At 42.6% G+C, this 22,271-nt stretch overlaps 5 protein-coding genes across 8 annotated transcripts; 3 read left to right on the top strand and 2 right to left on the bottom strand.

Annotated features, from left to right (window-relative positions):
• Positions 1-70: 70 nt before the first annotated feature.
• On the top strand, positions 71-7,557 carry agpat5 (1-acylglycerol-3-phosphate O-acyltransferase 5 (lysophosphatidic acid acyltransferase, epsilon)). The gene is made up of 8 exons (XM_057047352.1): positions 71-904; positions 1,399-1,468; positions 1,537-1,652; positions 1,775-1,864; positions 1,974-2,064; positions 2,717-2,878; positions 5,071-5,194; positions 5,710-7,557. The coding sequence occupies exons 1-8, from the start codon at positions 686-688 to the stop codon at positions 5,933-5,935; spliced, it is 1,098 nt and encodes a 365-aa protein (XP_056903332.1). The 5' UTR covers positions 71-685; the 3' UTR covers positions 5,936-7,557.
• Positions 7,558-8,471: 914 nt separating this feature from the next.
• Positions 8,472-9,743, top strand: tmem14a (transmembrane protein 14A). Its single transcript, XM_057047412.1, has 5 exons — positions 8,472-8,595; positions 8,870-8,945; positions 9,013-9,114; positions 9,188-9,275; positions 9,491-9,743. Exons 2-5 carry the CDS (start codon positions 8,870-8,872, stop codon positions 9,531-9,533), a joined length of 309 nt encoding a protein of 102 aa, XP_056903392.1. The 5' UTR covers positions 8,472-8,595; the 3' UTR covers positions 9,534-9,743.
• A 137-nt stretch (positions 9,744-9,880) lies between these two features.
• gsta.1 (glutathione S-transferase, alpha tandem duplicate 1) lies at positions 9,881-11,413 on the bottom strand. The gene is made up of 7 exons (XM_057047399.1): positions 11,273-11,413; positions 11,085-11,193; positions 10,945-10,996; positions 10,687-10,819; positions 10,476-10,611; positions 10,248-10,373; positions 9,881-10,151 (listed from the first exon to the last, which is right to left on the bottom strand). The coding sequence occupies exons 2-7, from the start codon at positions 11,169-11,171 to the stop codon at positions 10,014-10,016; spliced, it is 672 nt and encodes a 223-aa protein (XP_056903379.1). The 5' UTR covers positions 11,172-11,193; positions 11,273-11,413; the 3' UTR covers positions 9,881-10,013.
• A 677-nt stretch (positions 11,414-12,090) lies between these two features.
• Positions 12,091-17,857, bottom strand: LOC130533674 (serine/threonine-protein kinase ICK-like). 3 transcript variants are annotated; one of them, XM_057047291.1, is made up of 14 exons: positions 17,599-17,856; positions 16,363-16,489; positions 16,135-16,189; positions 15,246-15,367; positions 15,090-15,169; positions 14,881-15,013; positions 14,634-14,805; positions 14,373-14,540; positions 13,901-14,278; positions 13,528-13,727; positions 13,290-13,432; positions 13,048-13,155; positions 12,862-12,966; positions 12,091-12,781 (listed from the first exon to the last, which is right to left on the bottom strand). In XM_057047291.1, the coding sequence occupies exons 2-14, from the start codon at positions 16,461-16,463 to the stop codon at positions 12,645-12,647; spliced, it is 1,902 nt and encodes a 633-aa protein (XP_056903271.1). In that variant the 5' UTR covers positions 16,464-16,489; positions 17,599-17,856; the 3' UTR covers positions 12,091-12,644. The 3 variants fall into 3 exon arrangements, with proteins under 3 accessions (XP_056903271.1, XP_056903269.1, XP_056903268.1); XM_057047289.1 differs by having other exon boundaries at positions 13,039-13,155; positions 17,599-17,855; XM_057047288.1 differs by having other exon boundaries at positions 12,862-13,155; positions 17,599-17,857.
• Positions 17,858-18,069: 212 nt separating this feature from the next.
• On the top strand, positions 18,070-22,166 carry fbxo9 (F-box protein 9). Of its 2 annotated transcripts, none has more exons than XM_057047334.1 (13): positions 18,070-18,368; positions 19,016-19,081; positions 19,358-19,486; positions 19,570-19,627; positions 19,865-19,964; positions 20,155-20,279; positions 20,370-20,484; positions 20,567-20,685; positions 20,754-20,844; positions 20,911-21,006; positions 21,238-21,331; positions 21,512-21,663; positions 21,739-22,166. In XM_057047334.1, the coding sequence occupies exons 1-13, from the start codon at positions 18,366-18,368 to the stop codon at positions 21,845-21,847; spliced, it is 1,257 nt and encodes a 418-aa protein (XP_056903314.1). In that variant the 5' UTR covers positions 18,070-18,365; the 3' UTR covers positions 21,848-22,166. The 2 variants fall into 2 exon arrangements, with proteins under 2 accessions (XP_056903314.1, XP_056903313.1); XM_057047333.1 differs by having other exon boundaries at positions 21,509-21,663.
• Positions 22,167-22,271: the final 105 nt, after the last annotated feature.

The following is a 22,271-nucleotide window of genomic DNA, read 5'->3' as shown; positions in this document are numbered from 1 at the left end:
GACATATTTGGTGTTATAACTTCTTCCTTTTACAGCACGCGGAAGTCGTTGTATCTTGTCGCCTATTGGTTGGTCGCTCCGCGTCTATCGACCAATGAGATGCGTCCTTATTTCGGGGTGTCGTGACGTAGGGAGGCGTGTGTGACATTTGCTGCAAGAAGCTAGTTAATGACCAGCTAGCTGGCTAAAGATGGAGCAGCCACGGAGAGAAAATTGAAAACTTTTATTTTACTTTTTCAGTGACGAGGGTGACACTCGGCCACGACGGCAGTATTATAGGCCACAGTTTGTATCAAACGTGATAACTTATGCGAATGAACACGTAGGAAGGTGTGCTAACGTATTTTCGTTTTTAAAAAAAATATCAACTTGTACTGTGTCGTCAAAGATGAGTTCCGGTTAAGTTCGGTTGCTGACATTATCGCAGCACGCCTAAATTTAAGAGCCCAAGTCGGTCTTGCTCACTGTTTGTCATGTAAGGTTAAAATTAGCTTTAGCCAGCTAGCTCCTCATCCCTCTTGCTGCAGCTCTCACTTTCTCATGCTGACTTGTCAGGACAGGTGTGTCAACGGCAGGACAGGTGTGGTGTGCGGTAGATAGTGGTGTCCTGCCTATGGTAGTACTGAGTCCTGCAGTCTGCTTCAGGGATTTTTAAATTTACTTAAGTGCATCCAGCGGTGGGATCATGCTGCTCTCCTTGGTCGTGCACACTTACTCGCTGCGGTACTGGTTACCGGCCACCATCATGCTGGGTACAGCCCCAGCTTATCTGCTGTCATGGGGAGCCTGGCGCTTATTTTCAACCGTTTTACCAGCAAGACTATACCACAAATTGGACGACCGGTTGTACTGCATCTACCAGAGTACGGTGCTCTTCTTTTTTGAGAACTATACAGGAGTTGAGGTTAGTGACCTTTCCTCGCTACAGTATCTCTATGCATGCTTTTTACATATATATAAAATAACGAACATAGACCATGTACCTCCACTATGCTTTAGCGGTTTATTTATGAATGTTATGTTTAATTTATTATTCTTATTTTTTGAACATAACCCCAAATAAACCAGTAGAACAGCTCGAGAGCTTGCAAGACAGGACCAGGGTCCAGAAATTCTGCATTCTTGTGCCCTTCTGTTGCCACTCCTGTTAAAGTTCCTGTTCTAGAGCTGTTTGAGCATGATTATCTGATTATGTTGGGTGCAATTTCGTCTTTTGAGATGCAAATGTGAATTATTTTATGCACTTTAATCAAAGCAGAACAACCGTCTGTGTCAATAAATAGAAAAGGGAATTATTCAGCATGGAAAGTGATTTAGTTACTGTTTAAATGAGGAAACACTTTTGTCCCACGACCATAAACTCATAGAATGTCTACCTCTCATAATCTTTCTCTGTAGGTTGTTTTGTATGGCGATATACCAAAGAACAAAGAAAATATTGTCTACCTGTCTAATCATCAATGTACAGGTAAAACATTTGCATATTTTTGTGATTAACTATAGATCAGATCAAGGATCGGTTTCTTTTTCTTGCAGTTGACTGGATCATCGCAGACATGCTCGCCGTACGGCAGAGTGCTCTTGGTCATGTCAGATACGTCCTTAAAGACGGGCTCAAGTGGCTTCCACTGTACGGATGGTATTTCTCTCAGGTAATACAGTTGTGTGAGTATTTGAATGTCATCTGTTGAACCACATTTGTAAATATTGCACCAATTTGTCAACCCAACTTCTGCAATGTGGATAACTTTTTTTGGTCTGCCGCTTTGTTTAGCATGGTGGAGTCTATGTGAAAAGAAGTAAAAAGTTTAATGAAAAGGCCATGAAGAAGAAACTGTTTACTCAGACTGAGTGCGGGGCGCCTGTAAGTTACACGAGGGTCAAGTTTGCAAATCAAATGTAATGAAAACTGTGTTGTTGGCCCCATAATTCATTTCTTGGCGTTTTGTTTTTTTGTTCCCGTCTTCTCATAGATGTACCTTGTCATCTTCCCAGAAGGAACGCGGTATAATCCAGAGCTCAAGAATGTTATCGCTGAGAGTCAGGCTTTCGCTGCAAAAGAAGGTACCTCCAAGGCAGCTGCTCTCTGCTGCTGCTCATCTCTTGCATATTAATTCAGCTTAATCTGTCTGAACCACTTGAGACAGTTTTTTGCGTTACCTGTTGGAAAAGCGACACTTTCTTGGTTATGATTTTCAAATGTGCATTAAGGGAGAGTCATTTGCTGGCATTTTTAGCATCATTAAGTTGGACTCTTGATTAGCATACCCGAATTACATTGGCTGGTGTTTGCCAAAAGTTTGGAGAGGTAAATTAACTTGTCTATTTTATGTGTATGATTTTATTTTTATGTGTAATAATGGCGTTGGATGAGTCTCTGTTGAAACGGACAAATTAATGTGGCTTCTCCACGCTTATGATGCTATTGTGTGGCTCATGTTAGATCAGCCATGTCGTGCAGAGATTAATCCTGTCCCTGGACTTCAGCACTGAATATCACCTTCCCCCATTAATCCAGATAAACCTCTGCAGAGTTGACGTGCACATGACATTATCTTTATTAGGGAGGTATTAGTGAATGGAGTTTGGCACCACAACAGAGGAGTGGATATCCACTTCACCCAAATATGCTTTTTCAGGCAAAAGAATGTTGAATTAATTTGGGTTCCTCTTGTCTGTGTTCTACATTAATGTCGCCGTTATGTTGGGTTTGTAGGACTGGCTGTTCTGAATCACACCCTCACGCCCAGAATGAAGGCCGCTCACGTAGCTATCGAGTCCATGAAGGGTCACCTTGATGCCGTGTACGACATCACCGTGGCCTATGAGGGAACAATGGATGCCTCCGGTCAGAGGCGGGCCGCACCATCAATGCCGGGTACGGGTCCACCTGTTTTGGTACTGACATTGTGTTCGATGCCCTTAAAATTCTTTATTTATCCACCTCAATTCTCTAAATCACAACACTTGCTGCCATTGGAAAACACACGGCGGTCAACTGGAGGGTAGATTCTATCATGTAGGTGATTAGTAGAACCGGAAAATATGTGTTTGTCAGTTTTCACTCGAATAAGTATATTTTAATCTGGATGGTTAAGAGCAAAACACACTCGGTCCCGGCTCCTTTCCTGTTATTTAGCTGGCGGTGGCGGGCAGTAATGTGTTTAAAAACAAACCTGTTTTCGTTCCATCTGCTGTTGTCTGCCTGGGGAAGTTGCATTCGTGTGTTCAGCTCCTCTACCTTTACATTTCAGCACAATCGTAAACAGCTTAGAGCAGAAAAACACTTGAGCGGACCAAAAACCTCGCGTGGCGTTTGCCGTCGTATGGAGTTTCATAACTTTCACGCATTTGTCACCCAGATGTGTTCAGGTGGTTGTGCCAATGAACACACATCCCATCTTCCGTTCCTCTCATCGTTCAACTCTGTTTTAAAGGTTGTTTGTTTTTTTTTTATACCACTTTACATTGAGCTGTGTTAAATTCCCACAGTAACTTTCCTGCTGCCGCTGACCTGAACGCCCCATGAATGCTCAGCAGTGACCCTCGGTTTATCAGAGCGTAAAAATCAATCACATAAAATATTTCTCTGCCAGTCTTCGGCTTCCCGTCCTGTCCAAACTCACATTAATCAAAACTTTGCCTCGCCTCGACTTGCCTGCTTTTTTTAAAAATTATTTTTACATGTTCACATAGAAAATGTAGAATTGTCCCGTGTGTCTCCTGTGAACAAATGGGCCACAATATTTTTTTGGTGATTTCAGAGCCGCTAAGAGTGAACGACGGGTTTTAAATCGCCCTCAAAGTCCGGGGGGTAAAATTGTGCATCTTTTAATTGCAGTGGCGACAGAATCAATTAAATAAGAAAGAAAATTGTCTGAAATCTTCTAACATATCGGCGTTTGAATTAAAATTAATTAAAATTGAGCCGTTAGCCTGGCACAGCGAATCCATAGGCGCACGAGGATGGATGAATGTATGTATGTCCCCAGACGCTGCGCTCACCCCTAAACTAATTCGTCATGTGCCAAACTTTACCTGTCAACAGCTGTGTCTTCCTGTAAACAACATGACTGTGTGATTCGGAATCTTCTGTGTCCCCAGTTGTTCTCTGAACTCCCTGTCAATGTTAAAGAAAACATCCCGTTTCATTCAGGAATAAACATTCATGTGTTTCTCGCAAACAGAACAGAGAATAGCCAAAAAAAAAAAAAAGCCTCTTGAAATGACACACATCCTGGCCCCGTGTGGTGAAGGCGTCATTTCACGGAAGTGACTCGGCCATGTTCTGCGTAGCGTGTCGCTTCATTCTTATTTCAATATGATAGAATTTAATGTGTCTGTCCATTAATACTTAATTAGCCAGGCTGCTTTTGCTCTGATCTCATTGCTTTTAAAAGAAATGAAATATATAGCGGTATGTTAGGGTTTTCAAGGAAGCATAACCTCAGATTTACTTGAAAATAACTTTTATTTCCGTTGGATGATTGTCCATCGAATGCCACTGAGCTCCCAGCTTCTCTGTTGTTTACCTTCACAGCCTCTTATTGAAGCGCTTCAACCAGAAGGTCGATTCTGTCACTAAGGAACGAATTGATTTGTGAACTGGAGGTCAGCTGACTGATGGTCTCTCCTGCAACAGAAGAAGCAATCAGTCATCTGCCGCTAACTTCGATCAGGTTTCCTCTTTTGGCGCCCGAAAGCAGGTTTCCTGATAATATTGCATGTTGTGGAAACAGGAAGTGGAGCGGCTCTGGGGACGCACGTGTAACTTTAGTCGTTATGTTTTCGCTCCTGAGCCGGGACAGGTTTGGATTTCTTCTGTCGCTCTGAAGAAGTCGGGAGGTTTTATTTATGGAATAAAGCTGGCATGATAAATTAATCTGACACTAATTAAACATATTAAGACTCAATTTCATTGTAAATTTTGACTAATTCTTGGCGTCGGCGTCCCGGTATCTGCGCCGTTGCGGTCATACCGTGGTTATCATAGGTGCCGTCTCTACGTGCCGTTTTGCTGAAAGGCTTTTCCTGTTTTTGTTTAGTCTCTTTATTTTTTGTGTTTGACAGAATTCCTGTGCAAAGAATGTCCTCGCGTCCACATACACTTCGAGCGTGTGGACATAAAGGAAATTCCTGCAGAGCCACTGTTTTTCCGCAGGTGGTTGCACGAGCGGTTTGAAATCAAGGACCGGTAAGTGTGCGTGGGTGGAACAGTCGCTCACGCTGGACTTGCATGTTATTGAATCTGCATCTCTGAGCGGCATAAAAGTCTTTTTTCCCACTACAATCAGGTGGAGCTTTTACCAAGATGTTATGCTTGAGAACCTTCTGAAATGCTGAAGTTGTCCTTGTAGTTTTTGCTTTATTATTTATGCTCCATTAATTAAAAAAGAAAATATTGCAGATTAATAGAGTTCAGCTATTAATTTTCAACTATGAGTATTAGTATCGCAGTGTAATTTTAACTGGTTAGCTTTAGAATGGGTGATAACTAATGTGGGGCCTGTCCATTAAATAGCCAAAGGTCCAATAGCAATCAGGACCCTGAACGCCACATCGGGATTCAGCTGTAGAATTTCTGCTGTGATGATCCAAATCTGCACCTTTTTTCTTCCTTGAAATGACTCTGCAGCTATGTTTTCTGGCTTTTGCACACGTTTAAGACTGACCGGCTGCTTAAGGGAGTTTTATCTCATCTTTTCAAAGGCTGCTGATGAATTTCTACGAGTCAAAGGATTCAGACAAATTATGCAAGTTCCCCGGGGAAGGCAAAGCTTCCTCTCTGAGCCTCTGTAAAACTCTCCCGTCAGTGGTTATCTTGGGAGGACTCACGCTGCCGTTACTTCTGACCGAGAATGGAAGGAGCGCGTATGTGAGGACCTGGGTGTACGGGACACTCCTGGGTTGGCTCTGGGTGAACGTTTTCCCCTAACGAGCGGTGGCGGATTTGGACACTGTGCCATCCTCCTGATCAGTGTGATCCGGATGTCAAACAGTGTTTGGTGAGAGACTCACATTTATCCCGACCCTGAGCTGAAATCTGACCAGACGCAGAGAAATGTGAAGCATTTTATCCTCCTCAGTCCTGTGTTATTTGGATTCTCTGCCCGCTGTTGAGACAGAGTTTTCAGATTTGTTCACCATTGTTAGATTTTACAATCTCTGCTATTACATAAAATATCTATACGCTTCTATTTAAATGTTCTCCCCTTTATGAAGCTCGGCCAAGGCTAAAACTCTTGCATGCTAAACTTCCCATTTAAAAAGAAAAAGTGGCCAATATTTACAGTTTTATGACTTATCAGAAGATGTTTAGCAGTCACCATCAAGTCCTGCTGACTTGTGGATATTGAGTCTAATCTCTTTTAATTGAGCCCAAGTCCCAGGTCAGGAGGATTTTGCACATTTCTAATATAAAGTGTTCTTTTGCATTAGTAGAACAATGCATTAAATGAATTCCTGGGTTAGGTCCCCATTGACCTGTGTAATTTACTTCATTTTCTGTCATCACTTGCTTTTATATTGCAAATGAATGTAGCAGGTCTTCTTTTCGACTACTAATGCAGACTTTTCCCACACTTTTAAACTTTAGAATTCATTACCATCCCAGAATTATTCAGCCGCCTCTGCAGCGTGACGTGAACTTAGAACAATGCGTAGGTAACTTGAAAAAGTGCCACAAATGTGATCTTTTGTTTTAAATTCATCTCACTCATTGCCAAAATTTGTATTTGCCATGATCTTGATGTCCCAAAATTAGAGTGAAGCCTATTATAATGCCAGTCCATCGTCACCCTTTGATCTTTTTTTTTTCCTTTGGCCTCAACGTATTATAATTACATTTGTTTCTTTATAGCGCTTTTATTTTTATATGCATTTGTAATGTTGACCGCGCCACAGCTCACTTGAAGTATTTGCCTAGCGACAAGCTAATAAAGCCATGTTAACAGTAAGTCACAGGGACGTTCCTGTGCACTTAAAGCCATTTGTATTACAATTCTCACTGTATTGTCAGATGCACTGTTTGTCCATTGTTGTTCTTTATTATAATGTAACTCGTATGTCTCTACAAACTCGCTGTACTGTCTTCCTCTGGAATTAGTCCCTGGTGTATTTTCTCCATGCCGATGTCATCGTGAATGTTGTGAGTTTCTCGTGTTGCTCCAATACCTCACTGGAATAATCTGTACCCTTGAAGACCCTTGTCAGCCATTTTATAGTCCTTTTTATCCTGACAAGAACTGACCGCAACTCATCAGGAAACTCTCTGAACGTTTTAAAACGGACTCTGGAAAATCGGTGCCTTCTCGTCGGAGGAGCCGGTCCTCAGCCGTGGTTCACGGCAGCGTTTTCTTTTTTTTTGTTGCTCTTTCCAGCAGGCTGAACAGAGGTTCTCAGCTGGAGACGCTGCTTCAGCGCAGCGAATTTCTACAGTTCATAGTGGCTTATTTTTCTCTAAGAATGCATTGATTTTTTCAAGGAATAAAAACATGATAAACCTTTACTGTTGTGGAATATGGGGGTGTGGGAGAGAAATAAATGGGTTTTTCTTCAGAGTTGTCATGATCACTGCTTTTGAGGATCAATTGTGCTTTGTGTCCAAGAAAAAGGTGATGCTTTATTTGTATGTAAAACCTGACTTATTTCATTTTTACATCAGGTGCCATGTGACCTCTATCACTGTGACAGACTGGCCTGATTTGATCTGGGGTTAATTTAATCTGCCCCCATAGCCAGCATCTGCCCGATACCCAATTATTTTAATGGACATAAGATTATAACCAGCTGTAACAACTTTCAGGGTCTCAATAAAAGGCCATAGGCAACAACCAAAATATTTTATTTCTAAATAATATGACAGCAAAATTATCCTCACTGCATCTGGCCATATGGGACAACGCTGCCATCACACAATCTCGAATTTAATGTTAAGAACCATCAGTGGAACCACAAGTCACTAAACCACTGAGGACTGGAATCAAAATAATACTCAAAAACGAGTTGGTCAAATCCGATTTCAGGCTGCTCCCGGGTGCCCCCAAACCTGGATTACGACATCTGTCAACGCTTGGAAAGTCTGTGGTGCCACATGGTGGTGGTGCTGAATATAACAATATATGATGTCCCAGAGGCGCTGATTGGGTTTCTGCTCAGCAGAATGTGCGGACCAGTTAATGCCCTGTCGTGCATCAGAAGAAAACACTCGACCCAGACCTATAAACTGGAGGGGTTGAATGAGCCAACTTTTTCCCGGCAAGGGTTCAATGCACAAATTAAACAATATCCACACATTAACTGCTCTTCTCTTTTGCTATAAGTTCTTTTGTAGTATGTCACCACACTCAGACGTAAAACAGAATTCATTGAATGCATTTGTATCTATAATTCCCCCAAAACCAAAACACATTGTGGCTATTTGGTTAATTTTGAATAAGTCCTATTTTTCCAGTGTAAACACAAACCAGCCTAAACGGCGCATGCGCGAATGACGCGGTTTGCCGGAAGACGGAAGTGCAGTCAGTTCGAACAGAACCGTAGCGACTGTTCCTTTAGTTTGATTACTGGCCGTAGTTGAAGAGGTTCGGACTAAAGGTTTGTAACACAACAAGATGAATTAAGGAAACATTATTATCACACAAAGGGCGTTTTCTGCGTGTGAATACGTGTGTCCAACAGATCGCTCTGTTTTGAACTTGCATTCTCATCTCTATGGTGTCATTGCGACATCTACTGATCAAATACAGCGAGAAACGTTGTTGTGTCGGAATTTAACATTAAAAGAATAAATGAAAATGTTAATTGGTCGTGTTGAAATGTAATGAGGTATTCAAATTGAAGAATATGAAAATGTGTCACCTGTTCACAGATGGCCGTAGACTGGATTGGGTTTGGCTACGCTGCAGCCATTGCCTTTGGAGGATTTATGGGATACAAGAGAAAAGGTACAAAGGTCACGTTTGAGAAAAAAGTTCAAGTGTTGAATACCCTGTTTTCTTCATATCTATACAGGAAGCGTGATGTCATTGATGGCCGGTTTAGTTTTTGGAGGCTTGTCCTTTTATGGAGCATTCAACCTCTCTTATAACTCAAAGGATATCAAAGTCTCTTTGTGTGAGTATGGTTCCAAAACATGATTTAGATTTCATTTCTCCTCCATCATGTCGTGGTATCTTTTCACCTCTAGTGTCTGCAGGACTCCTCTCAGTCATCATGGGAATGAGGTACAAGAAATCTGGAAAGCTGATGCCTGCAGGAATTATGTCTGGGCTAAGGTCAGAGTCCAGCTTACTCAATAAAACTGGAATGAGCCTTAACCACATGTTTTGCCTTTGCATCCACTGCATTTTGACATCTATTACAAAGTAATGAAAAATCTGATGTGTTTACTCCTGTCATAGCAGGAATTTTTGCAGTGTGTGACAAATCTTTCAGTGGTTGCAAAATTGTGGAAAAGAATAACTCCAGGTTTGCTTTCTCTTCCTTATAGTTTGTTAATGGTGTTTCGTTTGTTCCTGGTCTTCATTGCGTAACCTGCAGAATGGGACAGACCAGTTCCAGGGAGCCGGATGGACTGGAAAAGAAGCTTCTTTTATACACAACAAAAAAGACATTCCCACTCAGAACAATAACAATTATGTGTTGTGATTTATGACCAAAATGCCTGAAAGATCTACCAGAGAGGATGGAGAATCCTGCAGTTTGTTGCATTGTTTGTAAATAATAAATATATAAGATGCTAATCTATGTGGGGAAAAAAATTGTATGTATGAATGTGTGTTTGCCTTACTGTCCAAATGTGTGGTGTAGCACAAAAACAGTCCTGAGGTCCAAAACAGTCCTGATTTTATACAGATTCACATAAAAGCCAAAGGAAATATTGGGTAATAGTCATTTATTCATCGTCTGCTGTGACAAATGATCTGTTGCTTTTTTACAGTAGTGCAACAACAATCGGTTTACTGATCCATGTGCAGTGCAGGGAGTGCTAGAGGACACAATGGCGTTCGCGACTAAGGCAGTTTTGTTATATTAAAAACCTTCATGACTGTCTGGACGTAGTTGTCGTCGGGCTGTGGCTTCCGCTTCTTGCTGTCTGGATTTAGGAAATTCTGGATGGCCTCTTTTCTGGTCATCCTGCCCTGGAAAGACTGAGGAACAGTCGGAAAAGTGGCAGTCAGGTTGTGTTTTCTTTGCATCACAACTGTGAGCAGCACGTGGAGTAAAAAAATAAATCAGAAAATCACCTTTGTGTTGGGAAAGTCTGCAAGAATCCCACAGAACTTCTCCTCCAGCATCAGGGTGCATTCAAGCAGCAGCACATCGGCCATGCTTGTTTTCCCGCCCACCAGGTACACGGTTTCACTCAGAACCTGGAAGTTTAAGAGATGTGCAATTAGGTTACAGTACATCTTGATACAACCCTAATGTGGGTCAGTCTGATTTGTTAAAAACCCGAACAGCAGCACTGACACCTTTTCATACACTGGAAGGTATCGCGTCTTCGCCTTGTTCTCGATATTCTCCAGTTTTTCTTTAACATCTGGGATGAAGGGCAGCACCATAATCATTTCCATGAGGTCCATCAGTCCCTCGGAGTACATGTTGATCCTGCAGGAAAGCAACACACACGTGACACACTCGTTGACCTTAACATTCATGACAGCGTTTAGATAGGCTTCCTACATGACGCGGTCTTTGCAGTCTTTCCCATGAAGTCCGTACTTCTCGGCTATATAGTTCAGGATGGCTTTGGTCTGCACGAGTTTCATGCCATCGATTTCCACCATGGGAACTTGTTGAAACATGAGATCTCCCGCTGCAGAACACACACAGGGACAGGTTATTCAGTGCCACCACGCCCACCAACAGGTAATTAATTTACCTTACAAGCTTCATCCTACGTTATCTCTGAGTTATGACGCTCACTTCAAATTTCCTCACCTTTGAGCAACTTTTCATATTGCTCACGAGTTTCCAGAAAGGACTCTTCAAACTGTTAACGAGATCGACAGATTTCAGGGAACATTCCGCAGGGTTACTGACCAAATCACACATTAACCTGTCAACATATAGTCCTTTACCTCCACTCCTGCAACTGCCAGAAGCCAGCGGATCGATTCCATTTTCCCTCTCCCATTAAAATAATGCAGGATAACTTTTTCAGCCATTGTTGCGTCTTTTCGAAAAGCCCTAAAAAACAAACAACAAAGTATTCAGTAACACGAGTAGCTATTGTCGCAAATTGCATTTAACATTTTAGGCTCTATACCTTTGCGTCACCACTCCTGTTGGGGAAAAAAAAATTAACTGGTCAGAACAAGTGAAACGTCAAGTCTTATATAACGTTTTAGCTCGAGAAAAAAAATAGTAAACAGAGCACCGTGATTGGCCAGTTCTGACCAATGACACACGGTTAGAATTTTCTCAAGGCATGATGGGAAATTGAACCATGACTGAAGATGAAATCTTGTAGGGAGGCTTTATAAGCAACAAGGTATGCTAGGTTTAATGGATGTGAGGGCGATCTGGCTGCGACATCTGTCACCCCATTGATCGCTAGGGTTGATTCGGCTGATCTGGCTGGCTAGGCGGGTGTCCCCTTCCTCCCTCACCGGTCCATGTGTGTCCCTCCCGAAGCTCCGCGCTCGGTGGAAGAGGACGAGGTCCTCGCGGCGGACGACCGTTCTTCGGTGTACCAGTAGCTGCGCTCCCCTGCTAGAACCTCCAAACAAGCTCAAGGCCCATTTGTAGGAGAAACGTAGGGAAGTTAAGCTCCAAGCGTCAGACACATCCAATTGCGGCGCTGCACGTGGCAGTCTGCCTTACTTTTTATACTACCATTTATAAAATTTATTAATAGTAACTAATTATAATTCTGAGTAATTATTAATAGTAGTAATAGTAACTACTGTTACTATTGAATCTACGTAACCTCTGTGTTCAGACTTAATAACCTGTTTCTTTGTGTGTTCAGCAGAGAGATTTCATGTTTCAACAAGTTCCCTTTCATGTTTCAACAAGTTCTCTGCTACTTGAAAAGTAGATGGATGATTAATCGAGATTATATAGCACAGAAATTAAATCAGATTTTTAATTATAACTCAATTTAATAACATACTTCTGAAAGTAAAAAAAAGATCTGTACAGTGTGACAACTTCTGGCATAATTTCAAAACACTTGAATTTAACAATGGTGCAATTATACAGCAAAGATGTAAAAAAAAAAAAAAACAGAAAAGAAAATCAGAAATATAATACAAAATACATATTGTGTATGCACATTTACTGAACAAAAATTAAAGTTGCGGGTGTGCCTTCTGTAGGACAGTTATATCCTACAGAAAATCAAAATAAAAACACTGGAGCAAATCTTGGCTAACTTTTCATTTACATTCTCTCTCTCTCACACACACACACACACACACACACACACACACACACGTATATATATGTATATATATATATATCTTTTACAACCCACAACATCAAGAGTATAGACAAAGAATAAAATTATTGCTGTTTTAGATGCATGAAGAGATTTTTCCCACTAATCTTTGGAGATGCCAGCACTTTTGGGAGTGCAGATCTTTCCTGTAGTAGCTCCATCTCTCTTCTGGCACATCAGCTCTCCACAAAGGGCACTAGCGGTGGCCGTATTTGGCAGACCAGTCTGTTCTCCCGTGGATAGTCTGTACTGGAGGGCGAGGCAGCAGACCTGAGGAACTTTTGTTGGCTAAGGAACTTGTCTGACTCCGACCAGACTGCCACGTTGCATAATCTGAAGTGGAAGTTAAAGCAGCAATAAGTAAAAATGAGCTTGGTGACTTGATATAAGAAAGGCATGAAGTGCACACTCACTTGATGCTATGGATTCCATCGAAGGACCCTGATGTCTCCTGTAGCTGGAAGAACCGTCCTTCTTATAAAACGACGTCATGTATCCACCTGGGATCGTATTTGTACCTGGCGTTGAAAACAGCGGTAAGAAGGTGAAAACACAGCAGTTCAGTCCCCGTGAGCCCACCTCAGAGTTACCATGAGCACCTCTGCTTGGCAAAGTCCCGCCAAATGGAATACCACTATTGCCCCAAAGATGGCTTCCGCTGTAGTCTTTACTGGCATTTGTGGCCGTGTTCTTCTTTGTGCTGATGCCTTAAAAGAGGCAAAACAGCATGTAAATAGTACATAATAAACAACACTTAAACGACTTAATTTTCATTTGGACCCAATTAGTCATTTGGACCCAAATGTTCCAAACCCGGGGTACATTTCATTGAGCACATTACCAGGTAAATATCTCGACTGCTTTAAGTAATGCTGTTTAGCAGATGCGGTTCTCGACGGCTCTTCGTAGGCTGCGGCCTTGTTCAGGTTCAGGGGTGCATCTTCTTTGACCTTCGGTCGGCTGAAATCCAAAACAGTCCCATATCTAAAAGAAAGACAGACACAAAGTCATCTCCTCCGATCCAGGCTTTGAAATAAAACATGTGTTCAAATACTCACAAATACAGTTCCTAAACTCACCTGCCCCGCCCGTTTGCACCCTTGTCTGCAGAGGATTTACTTTTCCCAAGAACACTAATTGTTGTCAGATCCGTTTCTTCATAATCATCCATATCTTCACCCTTGCAGGACCCCGTGACATGGCCCCATCTCCGCCGCCCACCTCTTGATTTCAACTGATAGTTCAGGACATTTGCGTTTTCTGGTTCCTGTCTTGTTTGCTGAAAGAAGAACATACCATACATGAGAACACATCTACTTATGACAGATAAATGTGAGTTTCTATGTAGATTGCATAATACCTGTGAGTGTAAAGTGGTGGCCATGAAATAACTATAAATATTTTTGATCAATGAGGTCACACTCTGAATTGGACGCGAGCTACACTACTCACCTTGCTCTGGAGACCCTTGTCAATGATGTAGGGAAGAAGGTTCTGTGGGGTTCCCATGCTGCTCTGTTCCTGCTTCAGGGTGTGCTTTGGTTGCTGTTCTCGGACCACATCGCCGTGCCGCTGGTACACTGCTGCCTGGGCAGCTGTGGAGGAGGGCTGGATCTGCTGGAGAGGTCTGGAGTGGGGGCAGTGCTGGTTAGGCGGTGGGGGCTGGGAGGGTGGCACTGGCTGAAGCAGCAAGGGTTGCTGTTGTAGCGTCTGCTGTGTCTGTAAAGGTACTCGTGGAGGCAAAATGGCTGGCTGAGGTCTTCCCTGCTCCAGGATCTGCTGTGGCGTTCCCAAGGCCTGTCCCACATGAAAGTAGGAGTACCTGAGAGCCTGAACGACATGGACACACATCAGCATTCACATAGAATCCCCTACAATTTTGCTTTATTTTTCTGCGTCTCCATTGCATTAAATGACAGCCTACCTGTGCAGAAGCAGGTCTCTTCCTGGGATCCCACTGCAGCAGGTCTGTCATCAAATGGACGGCCTCAGGGCTGGCGTTTGGGATCAACGTCTTCAGATTATTGGGGACACACTGAGGCCAGCGGAAATTCATTGCACTTGCTAGCTGGTATCCTTCAGACCAGTCGTTCTGGTAGGCAAGGACAAGTTTATTACACACATAATATTTATGGAGATGATAATGTAAACGTCTCTATGAACCCAATATGTTGTGTGTGATTACTTTTTTTGGCGTGCCCAATACTTGGCAAATCTTAAAAATGGTGTCCACTTCGCTTGAGCCTGGGAAAAGTGGTCTGAGGGTGTAAAGCTCAGCCATGATGCAGCCAACTGCCCACTGGTCTATGGGAGAACTGTAGGACGTGGATCTGAGGAGCACCTCCGGGGCTCGGTACCTGGTCCAAAACAAGATGGAGCAACCAATCACTTGTGCTATAGTCTAAGACAATCATAACAGCGCATTTCCTTACCATCTAGTTGAGACGTAATCGGTGTAGGGTGGCCGAGATCTGATTTCTCGAGCGAGTCCGAAGTCGGCAATCTTCACCAGCTCTGGTCCCATGCACAGAAGATTCTCAGGTTTCATGTCCCGGTGAAAGAACCCTAATAAAAGGACATTTCCTATGACCACCAATTTTTCAAACCTGTCCTTAAATGTAGAAGTTAGAAATAAGTGCACCTTGTTTATGAATGAATGCTAATCCCTGTAGAATCTGAAACATGATGTTTCTTAGAGCAGATTCAGTAAATAACCGAGTCCTGTGGGAAAAAAGAGGAAAACGTTTAAAAAAACTGCAATAAAACACACCAAACTGAAACCTCCAGACTTACTCACCTGTCTTTCATTAGCTGGTACAGGTTTTCCTTCATGTACTCAAATATAAAGTACAAGTGGTCATTTTCTCGAATTACCTCCTTGAGTTTGATCACATTGGCGTGATTGAGCTTCTTTAAGGACTGAAAAAGTGGAGACGCAAATTCACGTCAGGATGAAAGAAATCATGTAACAACAGTGAAATAGAGATTTAACCATGCGTGGTAACATACAGGTCAATGGAGGAGCATTAAACATACGGCCTTCAGCTAAAAAACAACACATTTTCTGCATGGGTGGTGCAGGAGCACATGGTAGTTTCACAGAAAAGGCTGCAAAATGGAGGCTGATTCCTTACAGCTTAGGAGAGGAAATCAATGCCAAACACTGAAAAACAGGGTGGATAAATGTGCACTAATGCCATGCACAGGGTCAATAAAAGGTTTAACCATGCTAATTTTGGTAAGTGTACAGCTGTAATCTGTAGTGTGACATGCCAGAATCGTAGCGGATTCATAAAGCTTTCTCTACTTGAGTCAAGTTCCAGGAAAGAGTGTAGACCAGGGACGGGAACAGCACGGAAAATAGGCAACACGTTAAAATCACCTTCTACTTTTACAGCTGTTGTGTGACTTTGAGCTGTGAGGCATTTTAGACAACATACTGAATGGATGTGCGAAGAAAAACAATATGCAAAGAAAAAAGAAAGCAAAAATGTGAAGTCTGCGCATTATAACATTACCGTACTAAAAATTCTTAAATGAAGAGAATGAATAGGAGACACAGACTGATCAAAAAAGCATCTGTGCTCCCAACAGATAAAGCTGTGCTACACACGTGCAGTAAAAATTATGCCGTAGTAAAAAGGTTTTAACTGTGTGAGATAAACAGAACATTCAGGTAAACTGACCTTGACCTCTCGAAGGTTCATGCACTCTTCCCAAGAGTAAAACTTTCTTTTCATTCTGTAAAAAAACATCAGGATTTTTGAATTTTTCCACATTTTGGTAACTAGCATCAAACTACTATTTTTCACCAAACATAATTACTAGTATGACATCATTTTAATCACAATTACTGCTTTAACAAAGAAATTCCGCGGTATTATCCAGCTCGTCATAAATTCTTGGATACTTACCTTTTTATAGCAACGAGCTCTCCAGACTCCAGGCTGCGGCCGAGGAGCACTGAGCCATAGGTGCCATCCCCGAGCTGCCTGATGGTTGTGTATCTGTTCATTATGCTTTTGTGTCCATAGCATCATTCTGGGGCAGAAAACATTTGGTCTAACATTAGGAAAGTGCACGTGTGTGCACCATGATTGTCCAGAAACAGTCATTACTGTCTGTAATGACAGGAGTTTGAATTTAATTGCAGAATTTGGACACAAGAGTCAGATTTTTGCCTTAGAATTCCCCAGTTTAGAGCCACTGACTATTTTAAGAGACTAACTTTTCCTGATTGATGCATCTTTTCAGTAAATGTGTTTTTTTGTTTGCCATCATTTCAACCGTTCCATCCCGGAAGCATTTACTGATAACTTCTAAAAATAACATCAAATCCAGGTCTAGCGCTTCTTTACCTAAAACCTTTTTGCCAATTGTCATCGGTAAAAGCTCCTGTTCCCACGCCCTTAAAAAAACCTTCCTGATCACAACGCTCTGATATGGCCTCTTTCACATCTGGAAAAAGCAACCTGGTTCTTGGGAGGTTCCCAAGGCTATAAAATTCTTTCTGCCAAACATTTTGGTGGTTGAAGTAGCACAGACATGCCTCCTTCCAGTGGAGTATAGTAGGACATGTCCCATAATTAGGCCATGCTGACAAATACACAGAAATGTTATGGCTGTTAAAGAGAGACATTAATAATTTATTGTGAAACCAAACCTATTACATTAAATACATTTTTTCCATTAAGATGCAAATGTAGGGAGTCTGGTTCATTGACCTGTACAAACACACTTTGGCAGGCTGGTCGCGATTTTTGCATTGAAATCATATAAAATCTATATGCGACCAGATGCTACACAAGGTCTGCACGGTGCTGAACATGTAAAACACTATGTAATTTATTTACTGCCATTATAGAGGACTATTACAGCATTACGGTATTTATGCACTCTTCCAATACTATGCCATCATAACATTAACACACAAAGATATCACAAATGTAGATTCTGCAGGAGGTGGTGGTGGTGGGGGGAGGTGTGATGATGGAAATCTGCGGGGGAGTTTTTGTATTTTAAATATTAGTCAGCAGCATATAAGCGTGGCATAATTATTGATTAGTTAATCACAGTGATCTTAATGCCACAGCAGCTGATAAAATCTGAAAGGAGAAGCGAAAGGAGGGGAAGCAGCAGTCAGCACTCACCCTCCTCAAAAGACAACAACACATCGCCGAATGGATGCTGATCGACGGGCAGATGGCTGGAATCAGACTAGCGCCTATAGTCCGAGCAGATAGTTCATAACAAACCCCTATTTGAGCCAGGCCCTGCTGATACTGAGCACGTCGCTCATCGAAGTCTCGCGATATTTAAATAAAACCCATTACTTAAACAAATCACAGCCCTCCTTCCGATGCGAGCGCAACTTCTTCTTCTTTCCTTCTTCTTCTTCTTGACGATGACGTTTAGCGGTACGCTGCTGCCCCTAGAGGGTGATATTATATTGCAGTTAATTCTCGGTTTGCTCCTAGGTTTAAAAAAGCTAATCTCGTAACGGTCAGAAAATTAATATTTCAATGTTTAACCTCAGGGGGAAAAGCCAAATCCACCCATACTGCAGGAGTGTCTGGTTCCTACAAAATGCTACAAAACGTGCAACATCGGGTAGCTTCATGCTGAACTACAGCACGAAGCACTGACGGTCCTCAAAGTGGAATGAATATAAATGGCTTATTCTGTAGTAAATGAATAAATAAGATGGTTCAGGGCGGAGGAGGGCGTTTCTCTACAACTTTGACAGCCACTTCCTGACCATCCCTGTGGTGCTTCAGCGCTACTCAGAGAAATGGCAGCCTTCCTGAGAGCACGTAAATTTGTCCGCAGCGTTGTTCGTTTCTCCGACCGTGAACTGTAAACTCTAGTACTGCTCCGTTCTCTAGTGTCACCAAGAGCTCCAACTCAAGCAGCTGTCATGGTGGGTTATCGCGTCGTTCCTCCTGCATTGGAAGAAACGCACTTTAGCACCCATGCTAGCTAGCTAGCGAACTAACGCGAGTTTCCAGGCACTTATAGGTGTTAGAGCACTCGGCTTCAAATAGTTTGTTACGAAAGGTCGACCTGAACTCAAGACTAGTTTATCACAGTTATATGTAATAAACCGTTGGCGAGCTGCTATACTTGCATATGTTGCTTGTCCGTGTTCGGATGAAAGCTTTAACTTGGGTCAAAAGTTCAGGGACTTAACGTGAATGCAGCTTAATAAAATGATAACCTAATAATTCCTTGTTAAAAATGCTATTATCATTGACCTTACTTCCCTGCATAGTTTGTCCCTGCCTGTGACATGTTTTATACGATCCAAATATGGGTGTTGTACTGTCTGAAGGAGCGAAGATCAGATGTTGTTGTTGTTGTTGTTGATGATGATGATGCAGCTACAACCACCTGCATCCACGGTTACAAGGTCAAAATCAACACAATTGAAATGTGTCGGGCCAAGTTGGAGCTTCCTCACAGAACTTTAATTTCAGAGGGGGAGATTCCAAAAATGCTTAGGATTTTTTTGGACTTGTAGATCATTGTTTGGTTCGTTTTGACAGGTTGCCTTTACTCTTTGTGCAGGCTGAGGAAAATGCAGGTCCTGGTGGGACCTGTGAAGATGAAGGTTCAGAGGATGTGAATCTAGAGGTGAGAACTGATTTAGTACGTGCCAATTACAGCTTTTTCAGCCTGTGTCACTCTGTCAGTGTTCTAAAGTGCAATTCAAGCTGCCTGCTAACTTAACCTTTGCTGTCTAAATAAAGCTTGAATAAATATTGATGCACCAGGACCCTGTGGTTATTGTACTAGATATCCGGAAGGTTAGCATCCTCTTGTCAGCGTATGATAGTTGACATTTTGATGTGTCAGTATTTTGGAATTTAATATTTGAATCACATTCAATAATAATAATAAAATAATCAGGTACAACTCAAGGTGTTCAGAACACAGTGGATGTCTGAACTCAAACCCAGCTCAAGGGGGAGTGGGACAAGCGACCGGCCGGCTCGAAGCAGAGGTCTGAAGAGCCAAGATACAGCTAATGAAGAAAAAGTGAGTTAAAGTGGGCTTTTGTTTCAGGCAATACACTTGCTGCTTAAATTCATCCTGGTGAAAATTGGTTCATGCTTCTGCAGGCTACGGAGCTCTTCTTACGAGCTGTACAGGAAGAGCAGAATGGAGCTTTCTATGAAGGTATGTTCATTTGGTGACACTAACAACGGCTCAGGGGAACCTGTGTAAAAATACCAGAAAGTTTCCAGAAAATGCCAAATTTCTTGAACAATCGGGCATAACGTCAAATGAACGACGCAGCAGCGCCTGTCGACGCACCATATTTATAGTTTCTGCATAAGTAACAAACGCAATGGCATTCCTCGTGATTCAGGTTCAGTTTCATGTTCATGTGTCGTCTGACGTCTTTGCTTTCAGCTATCAAGTTCTATCGCTTGGCTATGCAGCTTGTGCCCGACATTGAGTTTAGAATCAACTACAGCCATCCTCCAGACACAGGCCAAAGTGGAGAAAACTAGTAAGCTGCTCGTTACTCTTCATAATCTTCATCAGCTTGCCCAGGTTGATTAACTAAATCAATATCAGCAGAGGTTTAATGTGATTTTTTTTTTTTTTTATGGAAACAATGTGGAAAGAATGACAACACAAATAACCTCAAAACCAGTTTCTTTCGTTTTAACCTGAGCACATGATGGGTTTTATTCCAGCTTTGAGGATGTTGACGGTGAGGTCGGCGACCTGATGGCCTATTTTGAGCAACAGCTCACTCTCGACAGCTCCTTTCCTAAGATCTGCAGTCCTGAGTTGGACATGACTCAGGTGCACATGTCAGGTTGAGACGCTTTCCTGTTAAACCCACACGTGAACGCTGCGCTCATCATCTTGTAGTTAGCATAACACGATGTGTTGCTGCTCCGTTTAGCTCTGCCAAGGGAAATCCTGATGTACATATTTCGGTGGGTCGTGTCCAGTGACCTGGACCTCCGGGCCCTGGAGCAGCTGTCTTTGGTTTGCCGTGGGTTTTACATCTGTGCACGGTCAGCTCCTCCACAGCCACAGCATCACTTCTGTGCACATTGGTGCTCTTGGCTTCATCAATTGGTGCTTTCATGTTTCCAGGGACCCGGAGATTTGGCATTCAGCCTGTGCACGAGTGTGGGGAAGAAATTGCACTAAAGTGATCCCCTTCAAGTCCTGGAGGGACATGTTTCTACGACGACCACGTATCCGTTTTGATGGTAATGAGATTATTGAACTGGAAAGCACAAATGCAGCGTTTCGATTTTAATAATCAAATGGTTTTCAGGTGTCTATATCAGCAAGACGTCATACATCCGTCAGGGAGAGAAATCTTTGGATGGCTTCTACAGAGCTTGGCACCACGTTGAGTACTACAGGTGGATGTTTGACCGATCTGGGTTCCACTGTGAGTTTAGCTCTCACAGCTGACTTTGTGATCACAGGTACCTCCGCTTCTTTCCTGATGGTCAGGTCATTATGCTGACGACCCCCGAGGACCCTCCGGCCATTGTTCCTCGCTTGCGTACAAAGAACACCAGGTACGCTTGCTCTGTTTTTATAAAATGTATATTTCTAATTACATGTGAGTGAGGTGGCGTCGTCGCAGTTTGAAAAAGTTTAAAGAACATTTTTCCTGTCCCTGGAACATAGGCGTGCACACAAGGCTGCTGTAATTTCAAGTTTAAACGACAAACTGGTTTTAAAATATGTTTACACCAGTGCAGATCCAGTTCATTAGGAATGCCGTGTTTTCGGTCTTGTTTTCACAGGACAGAAGCGGCTTTGCTGGGTCATTTCCGTCTGTCGCAAGAGATGGATAACCAAGCCAACATCTTTGCGGTCGTCTCCAAGAAGAAGGAAGAAGTAAGAGCAAGCTCAGTTCCACATTCATTATCATAAACGCTAAATATAACCACAAGAAAATGCGGAACCTCAGCTTGTCAGCTCGTGATTCAAATGAACTGTATTAAACGTTCTTTGTGTTGCTGTCCTGCTTAAATCTGCTATATAGTGATGACCGGCTTTTTATTTCGCCCACAGAAGCAGGTGGAGATTCAAAGTAACCGATTCTTCAGGAGGAACCCACAGCCAGAGACTGAGCACACCTTCCATGTAGGACTGCAGCTGTCCGCTGGGGGACGCCGCAGTTTCAATAAACTGGTGTGGATCCACCACTCCTGCCACCTGACCTACAAGTAAGACAGCAGCAGCACAGCAGAGAAGCTACTCGCCCGCCCGTCCAGCTGTAATATTGACCTTTTTTGTTTTAGGCTGACTGGGGAAACAGTCATCTCAGAATTTGACCTGGACCGGATGTACACGCCCTTCTACTTTGCACGGGTGAAGAGTTACACCGCTTTCTCTGAGAAACCTCTCTAAGCTGCCTGGACACCAGGGGGACAAAAGCCTTCACTACTTTCACAACATGTGTACTCCTCAGAATTCTTAAGCTTTGCTGCAGCTGGGGGACCTTTGTTATGTCAAAGAATAGGGACCTTTATGTTTCCTATATGCAAGCATGTCGTGTTCTAAGTTTGTTTAATAGAACAGTTCTTATTTTCTGATTTCAGAAGTTGTGAAAATTCTTTGGAGCATATAATCATTAGTGGGCAATTCCACCTGTTTGGAGCGATGAATGTCTATGCTGTAATAGTTTACTGGTTTCCTTTCTCCTGGAAATAAACTGTGCTCAACTGGTTTTGTGGTGCTTCAGAGTTAATGTGACAGTGATGCAGTCAAGAGGAAGATTTAATACACGTAAGCGGTTGCTCGTTGTGCCTAATTAGGGACACGCGCCCAGCCA

This window comes from Takifugu flavidus, chromosome 11 (assembly GCF_003711565.1).
Source record: "Takifugu flavidus isolate HTHZ2018 chromosome 11, ASM371156v2, whole genome shotgun sequence".
In the NCBI taxonomy this organism is placed as follows: Eukaryota; Metazoa; Chordata; class Actinopteri; order Tetraodontiformes; family Tetraodontidae; genus Takifugu; species Takifugu flavidus.
Note: the sequence above shows the minus strand (reverse complement) of the source record. Positions and strands in the feature narration are given on the sequence as shown.